The sequence below is a fragment of the Onychostruthus taczanowskii genome, unplaced genomic scaffold, assembly GCF_017590055.1.
Source record: "Onychostruthus taczanowskii isolate IOZ18803 unplaced genomic scaffold, ASM1759005v1 scaffold2, whole genome shotgun sequence".
NCBI lineage: Eukaryota > Metazoa > Chordata > Aves > Passeriformes > Passeridae > Onychostruthus > Onychostruthus taczanowskii.
Genome location: NW_024499239.1, coordinates 22,972,032 through 22,993,338, shown reverse-complemented (window position 1 = coordinate 22,993,338; position 21,307 = coordinate 22,972,032). Strand labels below are relative to the sequence as shown.

General features: G+C 41.1%; 1 protein-coding gene across 2 annotated transcripts; it reads left to right on the top strand.

Moving 5' to 3' along the window:
* The first annotated feature begins 1,109 nt into the window (after nucleotides 1-1,109).
* On the top strand, nucleotides 1,110-20,812 carry TACC3 (transforming acidic coiled-coil containing protein 3). Of its 2 annotated transcripts, XM_041402994.1 has the most exons (16): nucleotides 1,110-1,174; nucleotides 4,716-4,896; nucleotides 5,034-5,179; nucleotides 7,516-8,601; nucleotides 9,750-9,849; nucleotides 10,299-10,491; nucleotides 11,478-11,524; nucleotides 12,375-12,508; nucleotides 13,139-13,247; nucleotides 13,946-14,098; nucleotides 16,372-16,448; nucleotides 16,539-16,582; nucleotides 17,513-17,673; nucleotides 19,005-19,111; nucleotides 19,310-19,430; nucleotides 20,647-20,812. In XM_041402994.1, the coding sequence occupies exons 2-16, from the start codon at nucleotides 4,717-4,719 to the stop codon at nucleotides 20,710-20,712; spliced, it is 2,724 nt and encodes a 907-aa protein (XP_041258928.1). In that variant the 5' UTR covers nucleotides 1,110-1,174; nucleotide 4,716; the 3' UTR covers nucleotides 20,713-20,812. The 2 variants fall into 2 exon arrangements, with proteins under 2 accessions (XP_041258928.1, XP_041258929.1); XM_041402995.1 differs by lacking the exons at nucleotides 12,375-12,508; nucleotides 13,139-13,247 and having other exon boundaries at nucleotides 1,141-1,174.
* The last annotated feature ends 495 nt before the right edge of the window (nucleotides 20,813-21,307 follow it).

The following is a 21,307-nucleotide window of genomic DNA, read 5'->3' as shown; positions in this document are numbered from 1 at the left end:
TCTTATAACCACAAACTTCCATATTTATCTGTTTTAGAAAAAGGGGAGATTGTATAACTGGAAAAGCACAGCATAGAAAACAGCATGTATTGTTATATGCTACTAATGATGGGAAACCAGGTCAATAGTAAATGCCACCCATGGAGTGTGAGATCCTAACGCTGGCAGATGGCTGATATGTTGCTGCTGAGATGGAGATCGGGAATTCATGGTGGTTTAGTGGCTCTTGAGGATGCATCATGCTTGGATTCTGTGCATCTTACTTCAGTCTAAAAGACATCCTTGTTAACAACTTTATTGTTTTAACAATCACTTCGTTGTTGCTGTCTGGTGACTCAACAGTAAGGACTGTTTTAATGTGCTCAATAGACTGGGAAGTCCAGTAATAAAAAGCAGTTTGTTGAAGCAGCAAGTTTTCTTTCTGTGATTTCATGCAAGAGCCTGTTGAAGCAGAACAGCTGAGACTGTAGAATCATAGAAACGTTTGGGCTGGAAGGAACCTTAAAACTCATCTCATTCCAACCCCCCCGTCTTGGGCAGGGACACCTTCCACTAGCGCAGGTTGCTCAGAGCCCCATCCATGCTGGCCCTGAACGCTGCCAGGGATAGGGCAGCCTGCGCTGCCGGGGCGGTACGTGGGGACACGGCGACATTGAGCAGCCGTGGGGACCTGACTGCCCCGTGGGGACACGGCGACATTGAGCAGCCGTGGGGACCTGACTGCCCCGTGGGGACAGGGGGACACTGAGCAGCCGTGGGGACCTGACTGCCCCGTGGGGACACGGGGACATTGAGCAGCCGTGGGGACCTGACTGCCCCGTGGGGACACGGGGACACTGAGCAGCCGTGGGGACCTGACTGCCCCGTGGGGACACGGCGACATTGAGCAGCCAACAGAGTTTGTCCCGGGCGGGGCCACGCCTGCACCGCCCGCTCTGCGCCGCGCGGGGGCGAGCTCTGGGGGGACGCAATGGTCACGCGTGGCGCTGTCCCCGCCCCCTCCCGCAGGGCGCTCTTCTGATTGGCGGGCGCGCCCCGAACGCGGCTCCCTCATTGGCGGGCCGGGGTTTCCGTTGGGTTTGAAATCGTGAGGCGGCGGCGGAGGGACTGCGGTTGGTGGTGCGTGTTGTCTCAGCTGAGCGCCCTGAGGGCTCGTCCCGGGACCTGCCGGCAGGTACGGGGGGCTTGGGGACCCCGCTGTAAGGCGGTGTGAGGCTGGGGCGAAATGTTTAGGCTTTCTTTTGTGAGATTGGGTGCTGCAATCTCGGTGAGCCCTCTGTGAAGGAGGGGGAGAGACGGGCTCGGGGAAGTTCGAGCTCTGTAAGCGCTTGAGGGAGTGTGGGGAGGGGCTGTGTCGGGACCTCTCTGTGAGGTTAGAGGGCTCGGGGACCGCTGTGGGAGCTTGGGATGCTATGGGGGTGAGCTGTGGGCTCCTTTTGGGAGCTTCGGGTTGGGGGAGGGTCTGGGGGCCTTTCTGTGACCCTGGAGTGCAGGGGCTGCTGTGTGAGTTTGCGGGGAGGTTTGGTGACCCCTCTGGTCTTGGGATGGTTTGAATTTGATGGGGGGATGGCTGAGGGCCCCTCAGTGAGCTTGGGGTGCTGTGGTGTTTAGGGAGTTTAGCGACCCCTTTGTGAAATTCAAGCTTGGGGTGCTGTGGGACCCGGGGTGTCTCCTTGTCTAGGAGTGTCAGGGACACCTCTGTGAGCTTCAGATTAAGACATTTGGGGCTTATTGCTGTCAATTTAAGGATGAAGGGAAGCAAGGAACTTGGGGGTAATGGCAGGAGCTCAAGGGTGGAACTCGGGTGCTCTGCCCCACTGAAGTGGGGGGTGAGGTGAAGCTCTCTGGGAACATCTCTGTGTTTTCAGGATGATATGGGGTGCCCGGGACTGAGGCAGTGCTGGGTTTAGGTCTTTGGGGAACTTTTTGGAGTTTTTTTGACTTAAAACATGTCTTGCTGCCATGATGGGCAGGGATGGACCTCCTGAAAAGCGTTCCCCGGCCTTGCTGCTCCTCCTCCCCTGCAGTCAGGAGAAGGTGATTATGAGAGAGTTGCTTCTCAGGAGAGTGTTTATTTGTTCTGAAGTGAGGTATTTGCACTAAAATAAACATATATATGCACCAGTCAGCTGTATGTCTGTTTGTATGGAAATATTCACAGCACATACCAATTTGCTTTGCCATCAGCGAGTGCTGTGCATATTGGCTGCTAGAGGAGTTCAGGAGGATGATGAAGTAGAAGAATTCCATCTCTGCCCTGCATGCTCAGTGGCTTTTCAGGCATTTGAGAGCACGTTGGTGTTTTGGATATTGTGTCCTGGTATTTGTTAAACAGGTTAGGTTGAAGCACTTTACAAATGATGGTTAACTGAGGATTAATTACCTGATGTCATATAATTGAGTTTATGTCAGTTCTTAACTGTAGAATGGCAGGTTCCTGCATGTGCCCACATAAATATCCTTCTAAAATAAGGAGTTTTTCCATTTTTGTGAACTTTGATAGATCCATGGAAAAGTTTGGGTTGCAAGTGACCTTGAATATCATCTAGGTCTGGCCTCCCTCACAGGGACATGGACACCTTCCAATAGACCAGGTGGCTTCAAGCCCCATCCAGCCTGGCCTTGAGCTTTGTTTTGCAGTGGGAAGACCTTCTGCCTTTCATAATACTTACGTGCCTTGGATGCTGACCACTTTAAACAAAGATATGAATAAGGCCACCCTTTCACTTTATCACAGCTACTAGCTAATGGAGTTGTGGAATATTATTTAAATCAAATCTTGACTGCAAATTTTAAAAATAAAATTATTAATTACTTTTAGTATTTTAATCCTAGAAGGACACTTGGTTTCTAGATTTAATATCTAAAGTGGTATATGTATATGGTGTCAATTTATTTGGTTTAGCTATGGTGCACAAGTAGCTCAATGAAAAAGTCTCCAAACAAACCTCCCCTGCTTATGGAGCTCGTTTTAGAAGGTGTTGACAACTTTACCACGTCCTAGGCTTGCTTCTAAAGTAATTGCAGCAAGAAACACAGTTTGTAAAGATTTGCTTCATCTGTTGTCTGGAATAAAGGAAAGCAATGAAGTTCACTTCATGTTCTACAAGTGGCTAATGTAAAAATACTGAATACAAAATAAAACCTGAACTGAGCATTAATATGATGAATAAAGAAGGAAAGAAGAAACAGCTAATACTGGCGTGCTTTGCATGCCATTGCTTCTGCAGCTATTGTTTGCATTCCATTGCTGATTAAAAGTGCTGCTGTTGGGCTTGCAGACAAAGCAGCTGAGTTCTGTGGAGAGTAGGAAGCAAATTTTCCCGTAAGGATTTAATGCCTACATTGATGTGGAGAAATGTTTGGAGGCTTATGTACAGAAATTTAAATACAGAGGGGCAAGGAGATTGAAAATATGACTTAAAATTTTCAGTCCAAGTGTTCTTGTTACCTCTTTATGACACTGAAAACAATCATATGTAGTCTTCTGGTTTTTGAGATTAATTCTGAATACATGATGGAAAAACAGGCTAAGGATGGCATGTTTGGTCAAATCAAGCATTTGAGATCACTTAGAATGGTTACACATTGCAGAAAGCCAAAGTCTCGACCACTTGATACTGGTTATCTTGCACAGGTGACAAAAGATAATCCATCAGCTCATATGAAATAAATTGTTTTGATAGCAGTTTTTTCAGGTGTCATCCTTCATGGACAGTGGTTATGAATTATAGATCTTCCTTGCCTTCTGTCTAGCTCTTTTTTTCAAAAGCAGCTGTGCACCACTGAGTGCTAGTGTTAAACCTTTAAGTACAGCAGTGGCTCTAATGGAATAAAAAGCAGGCAGAGTTCAAGTACATAGAGCATGGTGGCTTGCCTGGTGTATTTTAGGTGTGCTTTTTCTCTGTTTCTATTTTTTTTTTCATTCTTACTCTTAGTTGCAGCCCAGGCTTTAATTTCAAGTCCTTCAGACTAGTACAATTAGATCAGTATTCAACAATCTACTAAAGTTTGTGCGTGTCTAGTGTAAGAAAAATATTTCAAAAATACCTTTCTAATGGTGGCTTTTCTCATTTGCATACCAATAATGTCTATGCTGCAAAGGATTCCTAAGTACTGCGTGCTTTACAAGAGCAGCATATGCTCAGACAGTGCAGGAAAAGGCTAATTTGATCCAGGACTATTCCCAAACACACCCTAACTAACCAAATTTGTTTCTGCTGTTTGCTGGTGTACGATGTAGTATGAGACCATGGGAGCAAACAGATGATTGTCACCTGTTTCACGTGGCCCTTGCAGGAGCAGTTGTGCTGCTTAGCTGGATGCCCTGTTACAGGAGACACGGCTGTTTGTCACTGGCTGAAGGGGCTGGCAGTGAGGAAACACTGCAGGTGACAGAGCTCCCTTTAGAGGACAGGCAGCTTAATTTGTAAGGCTAGAATGTGAGCTGTGGAAGGCATATCTTCAACGATTAGCTTTTCAAGGCCCTTCCAAAAGCAGAGGGGCTTTGCATTGCTGCTTTTAGGTACTTCAGAGTCTCCTGAGATAGACCTCTCCCTGTGAAGCCTTTCCATGCTTCCAACTTTCCCTTTGAAGCTGTTAGCAGTCTTGGCTAGTCAGTGCCAGGCTGCCAACTTCTTCCATTATCTCAAAGTGCATCTGGCTGACCACACCCTCTCATTCATGCTGCGGTGCTGTGTGTGTTGATGTTCTAGAATGAGTCTGCAGATTTTAAATGAAGAAAATGGAGAAAATGGAGGAAGCCTTAAGGACGATTTAACAGCGGAAGACTTTGACTTTTTCTTTGCGCCGCCGGAACCTACGGGGAGACCGTCTATTCTTCGCCTGTCCCAGAAAGAAAACTTGCCACCAAAAAGTGGGGGAAAGGCAATGAAGGTAAACTTGTGCTTTTGTATTATTTGTATTCTTTCTCCTTCTATGATATCTGCCACTGAATGCATGTGCTATTTGGTGCTTGAAAAATACTGTGCTCATGTTTTTCCTTTTTCTTTCTCCCCACCCCTTTCTTAAAGGTAACATTTCAAACTCCTCAAAGAGATCCTCACACTAGAAAAATCCTGAGTCCTGCTATGACAGACAAACTTCAGACTGCTTTTGCACTTGACGATTGCCGTGAAGATGTGGCAGATGATGTTTTATTTGCACCCTCTGATGCTGAGTGAGTAGTGGATCCGCTGCTTGCTGTGTTACCCATGTGGGACATACTCAAGCTAACTTTCCCTATTTTAAACCTGTATAGTCAAAGTATAATATTCTATAACAAGACATAAACTGTGCAAGAGGACCAAATTTAATACTGGCCAATGCATGAACTTTTCCAAAGATAATTGTCATTACTTTTAAGAAAATTTTATCTTGATTGTCATATTAATTATTGAACTTTATTCCTAACTTCTCTGTAAGTGATTTCATTAAGGTAACTTATGGTATGGATAAATAGCTTGAGAAGAGGTACTGTAAGAAAGTTTTGTATTCTCTACTTGATGTAAAGTTTCTGTGTGAGAATGCAACTATTCTGAAGCTAAGCCTTAAAATATATGTTAAGTACTGTTGTATCTTGAGGAGTAAAGTCTAAAGAGATAAATCTTCTGAAGGGTTAGCTTAAATTGACACCTTGAGTCAGTGAGTATTAAGATTTTCTTTAATCTAGCAGCACAAAGTGAATGTACCATCAGTCACAAGTGTAAACATGTTTATGTGCCTTTGTAGTCTAGCAGCCTGAGTCTCAAAGTGGCTCATAGTAGCTGTTTGTAGAAGAGCATAACATCTGTAATGTTTCAATTTGGGGGTGTCATGACAATATTAAATGCAAATTTGGTTACTGCTTTTTAGCCCCCCTTTAAAGTAGTATAGGCATCTGTAATTCCCACCAGCAAGAAGTCTCAGGTCTCAGTTTTGCCTTCTGCAAGCAAATACACCCTTTTATTTGTTTTTAACTACCCAATACTTTAATTTGATCCCTGTTTTTGTTGTTTGGAGGGGGAGAAAGGGGAAAAAGGCGGCAACACTTTGATGTTCTTTAAGTGTATATGTTTGCTTCAACTGTTTATTTCCACATACAGTTTAGTTCAGAAAGCTATTTCTGAACTAGCCACCACAATTAAATAATGGTATTTGTGCCCCAAATTCATTGTTTGCACAAATAAACAAAGGTTTAGTACTTATGAAGTTCAAGTGAGTTTAAAGGATCAGCACCGAATTGTTTTAGTTAGGGCATAATTGTATCAATGCACTGCTTGTGCTGAACGTGTCCTGTCCAGTTTTAGAATGTGAGGATTTGGTTGTAACAAGTAAGTGAAAGGGCTCCGTGTTGCTGAACGGGGTCACTTTTGACTCGTCACAGGCGATTGACGTTCCAAGCAGGTGTCTCGCTCCTGACTGGCATTTATTAGGTTAAACACTGAAGGAGAGTGGGAGGGATCTGAGTAGTCGCAGCCTGGGGCTGAGCTATTGCCGGGAAGAGGTGCTCAAACCGGGTGAGAACAACTTCTTCAGCTCTTTATCTTTCACCTCTGCTTTCGAGTATATCCAAGTGGAGTTTTTAGTGAGTGGCTTTTAATCATGTTCTGTTCTGCAGCAGATAAGGATGGCACATAGAAATAATAACTTTATGGAGGGACAAAACAATGGGAGGAAATCCTCTTTCAGGAAGTAATGGCTTAACTCTCTGTAGTCTGAGGCTAAGCTTTTAGAAGTTGCATGGAGTTTGGGGGAAATGAAGTGGGCAACAATAACTTGTAGAATATTCAGCAATAGTGAGTACACAAACTTTTTAACCTGTGTCTTTCACTAGAAAATCTTAACCATTCTCTTACTTGGAGAAGTGTTTTCTTGTGTATTGCTGTGCTGTTCAGATCTGCTGCTGTACAGAATTTAGAGTGCCTGAAGTTCAGGGTCTGGTTTTGTATGTAGGCCCTCAAAACTCAAATGGTGGTGCATACTTTCACAGGGGAAAATATTTGCCAGAATGCCCAGACAAAGTAATGACTAGTGTGGGAGAACCTGAATCATGACTTGGTTTGGTCCCAGACTTGAGTGTGTCATGACTCAGATGAATCTGCATGAAGATGGTACCACAAGTTGTTTGTGTTTGAGCTGCTGACTGTCAATAACAATTCCTGAGCAGTGTGTGTTTCACTGCCTAGTGAAAGGGCAGCGTCCAAATGGCAATGTCCAAATGCTGTGGTGAGTACAGCAGTCACCAGGGGTGACTGGCATAAGGTATCAAGGCTGTGTAGAACAGGTAGCTTAAGAACACTGGTTAACTTCAGGGGTTGATCTCCTTATGTTTCATGTGTAGCAGAGCTCATAAGCCTTGACTGTTTAGGTGACAGCTGAATTCTGGCTGTTATATTTTGCTGTCAGCTGTCTTATTGAAAAATAAAAAAAAAAATGATTACTCTGACCATGCAAAGCTATTTGTACAAATCTTTCTAAAGATAATTTCAAACTATGCCTGCAAAGTAACTGTCATCTTTTTTCTTTTAAATGCAGCACATGTCAACAAAAGACTGAAGCTGAAACAAACAATACACAAATGCCAGAGAAGGTCAGCGTGGCTCCTTACCCAGATGATGAGATGCCAGTGAAGAGTCGAGGTTCCTACAATCTTGATTTTGATAACTTAAATGACATCAATCCTTTTCAAAGTTCAGTACAGTTGCCTCATTCTCCTGGAAATCTGCAAAAGTCTCTTGTAAAAGTATCCAGCAGTCCTGAGAAAACTGTTGAAAAAAGTAGTGATTCTCTTCTGTGGGACAATGCAGCTCCTTTTGCTTCAACTACAGCAAGTACAGAGTGTTTAAGTGAAGACAAAGGTCTCATCTCTGAAAAAGAATCTGCACTGAGCAAGCTGGAGTCTGACAAATCCAAGCTGTCACCTAAGCAAGAAATTGGTGACTCTGAGCAGGGTGTGAAGTCTGCTTCCACAGATGCAAGCCAAACTGATAATTCAGTGGTATTAGCAGAGGCACCTACACCTCCTGTACAGTCACCTGGCAGCTTAGGTCCCAGTAGTTCTGATGTGAGCAACTCTTTTAAAACTGAGGAATCAAAGCTTCAGAATGTTTCAGTAGCAGAACAAGCCTCTGCACAAGAGTCAAAGCCTGATGAAGAGCTGAGTGTCTCCAAAGAGAAGCCTGCAGAAAAGCCTGATGTCACCAAGGCTGGACCAGTAAAACTGGAATTTGACTTTGATAATACCACTGCTAGAAAACCACCTCCTAAGAAACTAGGTAAAAGACCTGGAATTAAGCCACCTTCTAAAAAAATTCCTATTACCAAAACAAAACCAGAGAATACTGAAGTGCAAAATAAAAGTAATGTGGAGGATGAAATCCCTATTCCTAAAGCATCTTATCAGGTTGATTGGGACAAACTTGATGATCCAAACTTTAATCCATTTGGAGGAGGCTCTAAAATTTCCACCTCACCCAAGCGTTCTAAACCCAGCCCTCGGAAAGCTCCCCTGCCAGAGGAACAGGAGAGTGCCTTGCCAAGAAGGGAACCCCTTCCAGTGGAGCAGGATAACAGGCCAAGTGAAACCTGTGAAGCTCTTGAGAAAGAAGAACCCAAAAGTCTGTAAGTGAATCTGTTAGCTGAATGCAGGAGCACCTTGAATTAATGTGAGGAAAGTTAGATAGTATCTCAAACTAGTCCATTCCTACTTCTTAGACAGCATCCCTCCCAGGCTGGCAGAGTCTCTTGTTTGTAATCTATAACACAATTATGTTGCAACAGGAAAGGTCGTAATTGGGGAAACTCCTGAGATGACTAGCTTTAGGCAAAAGGAGTTCTTAAGTCTGGGAGAATGGGAGAGAACAGGCTTAGGTGGAAAAAGCATTGTTCAAAGTGGTGCTTTCCCCACTTCTCCAAGATTAAAGTGTGGAGAATCATGTGGCTGCTACTGCCTTTAAATAAAACAGGGAAGTGAGCAGCAGTGTTGTGCATGGTGCAGCACGGGAAGGGATCAGGCAATTTTGTTCTCTGCCAAACTCTGAGGCGCTGTTTCTTCCCTGCATGTTCTTTGTATCTAATTGCTATCTCCAATAAAAAGACCTGGCTCTGAAGCTCCATTTTATTTTTTTTTTTTTTTGGCAGCATACAGACTTTTTACTTGAAGATGGAATATGTTCTTACCTTTCCTAGAAAGTCTAGTTTTAATGTTACTATAGGCAGTCAGGTGCTTGCCAGAACTAGACTGGCACCAATTGTTCATTTGACAGAAGTGTTTGCACTCTTGCTCCCTGTGTAACATGATCAGTTACTGTTTACCAAGGTGAAAAGTTTACTTACTGCTGACAGCACAAGTGGAGTATTGGACTTCTCTAATGAAGTTCACACCAGTAATCACAACATTGCCTTGGAAAGAGGAGCAGGCTGCTTGTAATTCTGTTCTTAATTAAACAGAGAGCTAATCTTTAACTTAAAAAAAGCAATGAGCCTAACAAATGGAAATAAGAGCAGTGTTAAGTGAATAGAAATAAATGATGCTGCTGTGACTTTCTGCTTTCCAGGAAACACTGCTTCTCATGGTGGGAGAGCTTTCTGTCACCTAAGTTGTCACCAGACAAGACAGTAAATTTACAGCCCCACCCTCTGTAAAGTTTCCTGTGCTGTGGCAGTAAAAACTCTCAAGGAAGCTACCTTTGTTCAGTTCATCTGGTAATACAGAATTTCAAATGTGTGATGTAAATACTGACTTTTTTTATTCTGATTGTTTTCTTTAGGGAAATGGTTGAGCAGAGTGTTGTAGAAGACATGCCAAAAGCTCAAGAAGAGAAGCCAGGAGTTCAAGCAGAAGCTGAACTTCCAGGAAAAAGAGAAGTGGTAAGGTGTAGGAAAGATAGCCAGTTATTGTGGAGTTATTCTGTGAAACAGAGTTCTCTGGCTTAATGACTTAATCTTGTGAAACCTGTTTTTGATATTTTGTCCAAGAATTAGTGGGTTTATGCATCATCAGCAGTTCTGGAAGGAATGTCAACTGTGCAGACCTGTGTTTTGAAGGTAACATGAGAGACAGCCAAATCAGTGCCTTTATATTTAGTATCTTTTGGTCAGCAATTGCATACAAGGACAAACATAAGGGTGTGGCCTCTAGAAAAGTGGCTCCTGAGCTGTGCTCACTGTTGGTAGTTCAATTTTTATGCCTGTGAATTCTTGTTTTATTATATTGGCTGCAGTTAGTTTATGACAAACCAATTTGATCGTTAAAATGATTCTCATTTCATTATAAAGTAATTATTTTAACAATTAAAGGCTTTTGTTTTTCTCTTCAGGAGAAGCAAATGAGCCCATCTAAAATGTCTCCAGCTAAGGTTGCCCCCTCTCAAGATCATTTGGTTTCTACTGGCAGTGGAAAAAAGTCAATGTCTGCAGAAGAAATTAAACCTAGTTCCCCTAGAACTGAAACAACAGCAGATGAGCCAGCTGGTGCTGAACCTGAAGAGCTGTTCAGACCATCATCGGAAGGTAAGGGCATTTCTTTTAAACAGACTGAAAATGTGTTGTTTCAATAATGCATATAGATATTTTTCTACTTAAGCTTTATTATAGATAGTTTTTTCTCTCATTCTGCCCTTTTGAAAGGACTCCAGAACCCAGAGAGACTAGCAGTGCTGGGAATTGTATCTAAGCCTATTTCTAACTTCCTCTGGTTTAAGCTAAGTTCAGAAAGCTGGCTATTAGAATTCAGTAACCTGTGAGGATGGAATTTAGTCTGGTACAGAAACCATCTTTTTAGAGTTTCAGTGGCAGTTTCTGGGCTCAAAAATTGCTCCCTTAAAATAATTCCTGGTATTAAAGGCTTTGTAAATTGAGAGCTCGTGAGCTGTACAGCTGTGTGAGTCTTGTAGGTTGCTGCAGGCCTTAGCACTGCTGGTTTCATACTGCAGTGTGAGTGATCTTCCTGACAAGCATGCTTGTCTTGAGAGCTTCTCACATGGCTGTGAGTTAACCACTTGGAAGGGTTATTCCTGGTAGGAGCATTGTGTGGCAGGATGAGCACATGGTTTCACTGCAGTGCAGTCTGTCACTTACTTTCACAGTGGAGTGGAGTCACTGTATTGGGAAATGATTATAACTTCATCCTTCAGATCTGAGCTGTGTGCTCATTTAATGGTGAGATTGTCAATCTTGCTCTTTCATGGGGCATTGTGTGTAACAAAATATCTGAGTGTGCCTGTCACTTTAGCCCTAGAACAGAAGTTCTTCAACTGTGTGTTCAATCCTAGGTATTCTTACAAGTACTTGGGAACAAATTGAAATTTTAAGTTTGCATAGCTTAGAAATTTTACTTTTTTCAGGTCTGGATAGAAAGACATTTTAACCAATAGAGCTAGAAGTCATGAGACTGAGCAGGGATTTATTTGCTTTATACACATATGTGTTTGTTTCTGTCTGTGGTAGGACAATTTGGCAGTATTGCATCTTCATTGTATTGTTTCCTCATTTTGCAGTTTTTGGAATGGGTATAGACTATCTGGAACAGTTTGGGTCTTCATCAGTAAGTATGACATGAAATATTTTGTTTACCTTTCTGCAGTGTGGAGAGGAAAGCAAAGATGAAAGTGTCAAGGCTTAAATGTTTTCATTAATTAACTTCACTTAGAATTGTTCACAGAAGTTGTCATCTATTCCAAAGGAATGTGATGACAAGGCTGGGTAGGGGGTGATGGCAAGGAAATGTAGCTATAAGCAGTTTAACTAAAAATCAGAGGTCTCTGGTGTCAGTCTGCAGAGGTGTTATTTTTTCTTTAATAGCAGTGAAACTGAGGTGAATGATGTTTCACTTCTGGCCAAAACTGCTAGAAGATGATGCTTTAAAAGTGCAGGATAATTGTTTCAAAAAGTTTTTTAAAGCTCTTTTGCTTTATGGCCAGTTTTAGAAAATCTGTCTCTAAGTGGGGCTTGTCATGTTTTAAGCAGTTCAGTTCAGTTATTCTTGCTGTTATTCTGGACCCAAGCAGGAGAATCTCTGAACAGTGAATGCAGTGAATTGAAATTGTTTTAGTCATGCTGTGTTTGTCCTTATGATTTTATAAGTGAAGAGAAAATGGCATACACTCGTTTTTCAGCTTATAATACTGTTCCCCTGTGTCTTCTGGTTTGGGATAGTTCATTAATGTTTGCCCTTTTCATTCAGTCTGTGAGCAGATTGAGCTCTCTTGATATTACATAAGGACTTAAGCATGTGGGCATGGAGTTCTCTTATGTAATTTTCCTTCTGAGAACAGTGCTCTGGCCACTGAAGAATAGGCTCACCCACTCTTCAGAGGATTTTTTGTGTGTGGGTGGGATGTGTGTGTTGAGCTCTGAAGCAGATCTGTCAGTTTATGCCTTTTTCCCCCCTTCAGTTCAAAGAATCAGCCTTGAGAAAACAGTCACTGTATTTGAAGTTTGACCCTCTGTTGAGAGACAGTCCGAGAAAACCAATTTATGGTATTATTGAATCAAGTGAGAGTATCATGAAAGCTCCATCTCAGCCTGGGTAGGTATTGACTTGGTACATAAAATCAGAGCTGTTTAGATTGGAAAAGACTTTTCAAATTGTCAAGTCCAACAGTTAACCCAGCACTGGGGAGTCCACCGGTAAACCATGTCCCCAAGGGCAACATCCACGCATCTTTTAAATAACTGCAGGTCTGGTCTGATGATTTGCCTGTTCCAATGCTTGACCCCCCTTTCAGTGAAGACATTTCCCCTAATATCCAATCTAAACCTCCCCTGGTGTACTTTGAGGCTGTTTCATCCAGATTTGTTCCTTGGGAGATCAACCCCTCCCCCATGTCACTACAAACTCCCCTCAGGTGATTGTAGAGGAGAGTCCCCCTGAGCCTTCTTTTTTCCATGCTGTGCCCCCTCAGTTGCCCCTCATCAGACTTGTACTCCATTCCCTTCCCCAGCTCTGTGCCCCTCTCTGGACATGCTCCAGTACCTCAGTGTCCTTACAGTGAGTGGCCTGAAACTGAACACAGGATTCAAGGTGTGGCTTCACCAGTGCTGGGTACAGCAGCACAATCACTGCCCTGGCCCTGCTGGACAGACTGTTGCTGGTACAAGAGCTTTGCAAAGGAAGACAGCACTTGAATTGAGTGGTGCTATGTTTGTTCATTTTTAGGCCTGTTGCTGATTTAAGTCAAATGCCTGAGGAAGCTGGAAATCCTCTAGTGAGTCTTGAGAGTGAAGAAAAACCAAAAGGGCTAGATCTTCTGGGGACATTTACAACTGTAAGGACGTCTGGAATGCTATCAGGTTTCCTCTTGATAGTTTAGGAAGGGGATAGCCAAGGTTCTGGGTTTAAGACTTAGGCAGGTATTTTAGGGATTGTGGAATCTGATAAATGTTTACTTAAATGATTGTTTTAAACCAGGTTGAATACTCACTTATATTGAACTTTGTGATGAATATTTTCTTCAGTATTAAAAGTATTTTTTGTGGAAGCTGATGCCATTGCACACAGTCTAAGGGAATTTGACCTGTTTTTAAGAATGCTCTAGTCAAGCAATCTTTTTTTATGCAAGTCAAGCTACAAAAGGCAAGCTGTGTTTTGTAATTGCATTGGTGGGATGAAAAGCACTTAGGTTAAACTGGATGCTCTTGCATCTATGGTTTATAGTTTGAACAGATCTGCCTGCAGCAGCTCATCCTGAAAGGATCTCTTTTGCTTGTGAGGAACAGCATGGTGTCATCTGCTTTCTGATAGCTGTAATTGATGGATAGCAGTTTTGGTTCTACCTTATAGGTATTTCTTAGAGCTATGTGGTCTACTTCAAGGTAAGAAACTTAAGGTTTTATGCTAACAAAGTTGTGGAGGTGTCTCGTGTGTTTAAGTGAGATACATTGGCTTCAAATAACATGCATGCACCTAATCAGTGGTACGACAGTAAGAATCTGTTGAAACTTTGCATTTTTCTTTTCTTTACAGGATGCTGGTCCCCTAATTCCAGACTCTCTGAGTAGTGATGTTCCTCCAGTCCCTTTTGCTACTTCTACAAACGCTGCAGTGGATGCTATTATAGATGTGCTAAAATATAGCCAAAGAGATATGGATGCAGCTGTTGAACTGGTGAAGAGAGAGGTATGGTGGCCCTTCCAAAGCAGAACTTGGCATAGCCTTGGAAGGTCCTTTTGTTTGGATTATCTGGGATAAATCTCTACTTTGCAGTTTCTCATCATACTTGACATAAGTGTCTCATTATGAAAAGCTTGCTGTGGACTTGATGGGTTCTGTAGGTATAGAACTTTTTATAAAGAGCTAACACTTAAGGAGATAGCACAAACTTCATTATTAGTCAAGTTCTGCCTTATATCTGGTCATTATTAAAAGGCACATGTTATCAGATGGGATAGTTAGACTTAATATCAGTAATCTGGATACTTCTTATTCAACAAGCAGAATACATTTTCATGCCAATGGAAGAGAGTAACTTATGTGACTTCTCTAAAACAAGATAAAACTGTAGTGCCAGTTCAGTGCTATGATCAGTTCTTTACTTTTGGGGCCTGAATGCACAAGATCATGTCCAGCTCATAAAGTGAAGGTGAGGTCTGGAGCTCACTCCAGAGGATAAAGACATTAGTGAAGGAGGGAAGAAGTAGTTGGTAAGATTTTAAGCCTCCTCTATAATTGCAGAAATTGCCTTTAAAAGCCCATCTTCTGACTGATGCAAGAGGACTTACATATCCATTTACTTCAACAATTGATGTACTTGATTTATTATGACTTCTGAGTTATGTTACCTTACAAACACTAAATAATGTAAGAGGAGAATTTAAGCATAAATGTCCTTAAAGCTAATGATATCACTTCAGCAAAAAAATGGAGCTTCCAAAATTCCTGATTGCTCTACTGGAGGCAGTGGCATTAGGGACACCAAAGATGACCTGTGATTATTTGCTGCTTAAGTTCTTTTGTTTTAGAGTACAGAAATAGTGGCTTTTGTAGGAATAACTTTTGCTTTCTGTCATTTAGGAGGTGACTTCCACTCAGCATATTGTCTAGGACAGGAAAATAAATGTGACTTTGACAGGGGACAGCTTTTAATGCATTGATCTAAAACTAAGAACCTATATAATAGCAAGAGGTAAAGCTAGTAGTATTTAAAGTGCTGCTCTTTCATGTTGGAAAGAACTACTTCAAACCTGGAAGCACTGTTGTAGGTGTGACTGGATGGCTCCAGCTGTGTCACTAAGTAATAAAAAGGCCTGGAATTACAATATCAACCTGAAAGGAAGACAGGCTAATTTTTTTTTCTTCATCTGTGAAACAACTCAGGAATAGGAGGAAAGTGAAAACCTGTTTTCCTTCTGAGCAAATACAGCATTTATGAAAGCTTGCTTTTTTGGGGCCTACTGAACCCTTTTTGAGCTTGCAGGTATCTAATTTGTTTCCATCTTCACATACTTTTGCTTTTGTAATGTTTTTTTTCCTAGCTTAGCTATCACTACTTCTCTTAATAGTACATTCTATTTTTGCTAGTGTCCTGCTTCCTGTCACCTGAAATATTGCAATATATTTAAAATTAGATTGCTCTAAAATAAATACTGAGAAATCAGTGTACTACAGTTTACTACGTAGTGTTGTGACAAAACTAGCAGTAATCATGTGCTTTGACTCTTTTTTTTTTTTTTAATTCCTGGTTATTTTATATATTTTGAGCCTCTTGTCTTTGAGGGCCTCCTGCAGTTCAGTCAGCTCTGTGGTTACAGCTCTTAAATTGTTATGGAGCTTGTACGACGTGTTTAGCAAAGTGTTTGTGCTGCTTAATTCTGTTACTGTGAGCTCTCCTTTAGTTTAGCTGATGTGAAATAGGTGTCATTCTCAAATTAATTGAGGCATCTTTTAATCCTTCCTTTCCACTTTCCCTAATTTAGTGTTGAGTATAAGTTACTGCAAACAGCAATTTGATGTTGAACAGGCTTCTGGTATTTGTTCTCTCGTGTGTTAATATTAGCAGGTTTGTGAAGTGCTTTTTTTGACTGCCCTGTAAATAAGAAGGAAATGTGTATCACTTGAGAGACTGTTCCTTGGCCCATTATGTTCTGTCAGAAGTTATACTCTACACAGACACTGAGTAAGAGTAGCCAAGAGGGTGGGTTGGCTGAGTTGACTCTGCTCTTGCCACCTGAAAAGATGCTGGGAATCATATATGCAAAATCTATGTGTTAATCTAAATTTTGAGTCAAGTTTGTAATTAAACAAGTTTGATTCTGTTAAGCAATTAGAACTTATTTCTTTCTCTGTATTAAGTTAAAAGTATACCTAAGTTGCCCTTCAGACTGTTTTTAGTATCAAATCTTTTGTATCTTTTTGTGCAAAAAAAGTAAAGGCTTATCTTTTCACCCTCAAAGGTTCAAGAGAAAGAGCTGGAGATTGAGAAATGGAGTCAGAAGTATAATAAGCTTCATATGGAATACAAAGAAATGGGGTATGAATCTGTCCTGACTTTTATATGTATTTAGTTATTCCGGATGGTTTTTCTAACTTATGTTCAACTTTTCTTTTTCATGGCTTTTAGAAAAATAGTTGCTGAATTTGAACAGACAATAACACAGATCATGGGTAAGTTTCCTATTTACACTTTGAGTGCCTTGGGGGGCTGGGGCATGCTTAACGCAGAGTTACTAAATGAGGTTAGTACTCTTTCACCTCTGACATTAATATTTCAAGTGCTTCCAGGATAAGTGTGAGGTTTAAGACAAGATAGACAATTCTATGCATATCCATACAGACATGATATCACTTGATAGGTAACAATGACTTTTTGAATCAGGCATGAACACAACTTTTTCTTCACTGGAGCTGTTGGTTTATTAAGACTGGCAGATCCAGTTGTCAGCACTCCGTGTTTAACTGTTTACTCTCTGACCTCATTTAAGTGGCAAGGTATCACTAGAAGTTCTTGCTGGACAGATTTGGCCTTTTGCTTTAGTCAAATTTGTGGTTTCAAAACTGGGAAAGACATCCAGTGAAGGTCCTGCATAGTTACACTTTCTTAGCTCAAAGCTGAGTTAGGCACATCTTTGTGCTCTTGTAAGGCCATGGGAAACATAGCTGGGGTGTAGTAACCCAAACCTCTTCTGAAAGTCTGCTGTGCTAGTCTGACTTGTTACCCCAGTCTCCTCCAGGTCTTCCAGCTGTTGTGTATGTTTAGTAAAAGATAGTTTTGGATTCCTTGCTTCTATCACAACATTCGAGGCTCCTGTAACAGTAAACTCTAGTGGAGTATTTTGACTACAGTGCAGGAGAAAAAATGCTTTTAGCAAGCACATGGTCATGGTGTTTAATGGCCTTAAGTTTGCTGTGAGATAATATGTAACAAAGATACAAAGACTTCTTAAAAGCACAGACATGGTGTCTTTACAGGTGAGGGGCCATGTTATAAAACCTTTGTAAGGGGAAGAATTGAAGGTGTGGGGGTATCTGTCTGTACTATAGAACTGGTTTTATGCAAAAGCAGTAACTATCATGGGTTAACTCCACTTTCTGTAGAGGATGCTCAGAAGCAAAAGGAAACCTCAAGGAAGGAAATACAGAAGCTGGTGGAAGAGAAGCAGCAAGCCCTTGCAGATCTGAACTCTATGGAGAAGTCCTTCTCTGATATCTTCAAACGATTTGAGAAACACAAAGAGGCATTAGAGGGTTACCACAAAGTAAGATGATTTAATGCAAATAATACCCTTCACTAAATCTCATTTATTTTGGGAGAGGAAATGGTGAAATTTCTAGAGCAGCCATTAATTAGGTAGTATAGGGACTACCTGTAAAACCAGGTGCTAAGTTGTTTATTTAAATATTTTTAAAAAAACCTACTAATTTGTTGTATTTAGTGACTGACTTAAAGTAAGATAATATCTTAGAAGGCAGAGTTTCTTCAAACAGAAGTGAGCTGTTTCTTGCTGCAGCACATCTTTTTTGCTAATCATAGAGATACTCTCATGTGGCAATTGCTGCATAAGAGCAGCTTGTTTTCCCTACATCATATTGAATGAATGCTGAAGAGGATGTGCAATTACAAGTCAGAATAATAGGTTATTAGGTGCTCCCTTCTAAGATGCTTGTGGGGTTGTTTTAAAGCTAAAATCAGGCCTTAGTTCTGCAGCATCTTCAGAGGCTGGAGGAAAGAATCTAATGAGGAGTATAAGCTATGGTTTCTTACTCCAAGAAATGCATGAAAATTGATTCAGTTGGAGCTTTAAAAAGTGCCTTCAGATTTTTTCATTCAATTATCTTTTAATGTCCCTGTTTACTAAAACTTAGAAATTAGCCTCTTAGTTTCGTGCTAGTCTAGGTTTTAGAAACAGGCATAGTGTCTGTTACACCTTCAGTTTCTTCTTTGCCAATATGTCAGGCTTCCTTCATCTTGTGTCCCTTCCATTTCCACCCTAAATTCAGAAGCCTTTTCCTTGGCACAGAGATAAACTTTGATTGGAAATACAATTACTAAATTCAAGACCTACAAATAGCAGAGTCTTAGCAATTGTTTCAAACAGTTCCAACTTCCTACAATAGTTTATAAAATATGTTCATAGTGTGACTACCAAGGTAACTTTCTTGCTATTAGTGTTGGATTTGTTTACATCAGAGTCCAAAGTCTGAATCTTTCTGTGGGTTCTTTGGAGAAGTTGAATTTCTAGTTATTCCTGTGACAATTGCAACTTAATACAAAGCTGATTTTAAAAAAATTGGAGCAAAACAAATAAAACCAATTAGTGACTGTCATTTTAGCAACCTTCTTTACTAGAGTTTGCTACTAAATAATGTACTGTGGGGAAATATGGTGAATAAATGTTTGCAAAGTTAAGATAGTTGAAAGGAAGCAGTTTAGTCCATATAGGCCTGTGGGATTTCATAGTTGTTCCTGTAACTCCAGTGAGCAAACACTGCCCTTCAGGTGTAGTCAAATAAGCCATTGGTCAAGTGGGGAGACTCCTCCATCTACTAGCTTAAATAACTAACTGAACTTCTTTGCCTTTTGGGACAGAATGAAGTAGTTCTGAAGAAATGTGCAGAAGATTCCTTGGCTAGAATTAAAAAAGAGGAGCAGAGATACCAGGCACTGAAAGCACATGCTGAAGAAAAGCTGCAGCAGTAAGTACCATGTCAAGAAGCCAGGTACCAGGAATGACATATAGTTTTCACAGTAGCTGCAGAATGTGGTTCAATAGTGCCAAAACTTGACTTAAACATTTTTCATTTGGTAATTAATCCAAAGTACAAGCATCTAGTGTGATTCTGAGAGTTCTGCTGTCTGAAGGGGATGTAAACACCATCTTGTGCCTGTTTCAGAGCCAACGAGGAAATTGCTCAGGTTCGCAGCAAAGCAAAATCGGAGACCGCAGCACTTCAAGCCGCTCTGCGCAAAGAGCAGATGAGGGTCCAGTCTTTAGAGAGGAGCCTTGAACAAAAGGTCAGTCACAACACCATGGGTGAGTTCTCTTCCAGCTGTTGCCTTAGACTAGGTTAAGAACTCCCTTGCATCAGGGCTAGGAGGAGCCTTGCTAACTGTGCTGGTCTTGATGGCTGCTGTCCTGGCAGGCTTTGGGAAATTGGCATTGAGACCTAAGACACAAGTGTCATGTCAGGACTCGTCTGTATGTTTAGATTTTTTTTTTGGAGCACAAGGCTGGTTTCCAAACCAGTCTGGGCTCCTGTGTCAGGAGGTTACTGAAGGAGGTGGTGATTAGCAGTTACATGTGCAGAGCAGAATCTGGGAGTAAATTTGAATAACTGTCTGGCTCAGCTTGTTCATGAGCATGACTTGTAAGCTGTTAGCATATATTTAACTGTATGTGACTCAAATTTTCAATATTGTTCAGGCCAGTAGTCCTTGTACTTTATATTGTTTCATATTGCATAGGTAAAGTCTTGAAATGTTTTGTAAAGGCATATCCTTTGTTGTAACCCTTCAAAAGAATAAGCTTTTTGAAGATTAAAATCACTGCTGGAAGTTTTACTGCATCATTGTTGTTGCTGCCAGTACTGAAGAGTCAAAAATTGATAGTGCTGACAGATTCCTATTATGGAAAAAACCCATATTTGTGACTCTTCAGGTTAATGGCTGAAGTTTGCATAGCAGAAGAAAGAGTAGGCCTGTAACTGGAGAGATGAGACAAGCCATTTAACAGAGAACTAGGTTTGCTCTTAAGTCATAAGTACAGTAACACTCTTAAGAGTTCATATTAAAATGGTTTAACTGTTCCATAAGGAATTCTACAAACTGGAAATTGTCACATGTCAGTAAAAGTATCAAGGCATTTTACAGAGTCTTTCTTATGAAGATTAAAGTCTAAATTGTCCGTGTCCTGGATTTTGGTGCACCTTGCAAAGGCTGAGCCCCAAAAGTCTTGTTTCCCTGGATCAGTTGGTCTCCATATGTTATGGGAATGTCTGTGGAAGAAGCAGAAACAATATACTGGATTTAATTTCTCATTTCCTGAGGCTCCTAAGGATGCCATGTGACCTTTGGCATAGTATTCTCTATATTAAATTTGCATGAGCCACCACCATGTAAATGGACTTTCTATTGCATATACTGGCAAACAGGACTTACTGCAATCAGCTCACTACAAGGTTTTAATGTAGTTTGGGCATACCTGAAACTCACTCTTTTCTTTCTTCCACAGACTAAAGAAAACGATGAATTAACGAAAATCTGTGATGACTTGATCTCGAAGATGGAAAAAAATTGATATCTTAACTGTCTTGTAAATATGTTTATTTTCTCTGACTTGCTGTCTTGTGTGTTCATTCACTTATTTAATGTATGTGGGGAAAAAATAAAATTCTTGATTCACACTTCCATATTGTTGGCTGTATCTTTTGTAGGAAACATCTGTTAACTTATGTTTAATTGCTGCTTCCAGTAAGTAACAATGTCTTTCATAGCATTTTCACACATTGCTCAAAGGAAAGACTTAGTCAGTGTACCCTCAGTCTGTGCCCTGTGTAAGAACTGCAGAGTTCTGTACTCTTGACCTGGCTTTGCTGGGAAGGGTTGCCATGGGCACTGTCTCTATTTTGCTCTTGCTGCTCTCTCACTTAAATCAAGGCATTCCAGAGTTACAAGACTGAAATAAAACTGAACCTGCACAAATGCTCTAAAGTATTTAGTAATGTAAAAAGATTTGGGACTTTGGCTTTGGTTTGTGGGTTTGTGTTTTTATTATTAAGAGGAGCTGGAGTGATTTTGTTTTTGCAGATAAGCTAAGCAAAGGGTTTAATGGCAGGACAGATTGCTGCTTTCCTTCTCTGGGGTTTTCCATGTCATTAGTCTGTCTGACACTA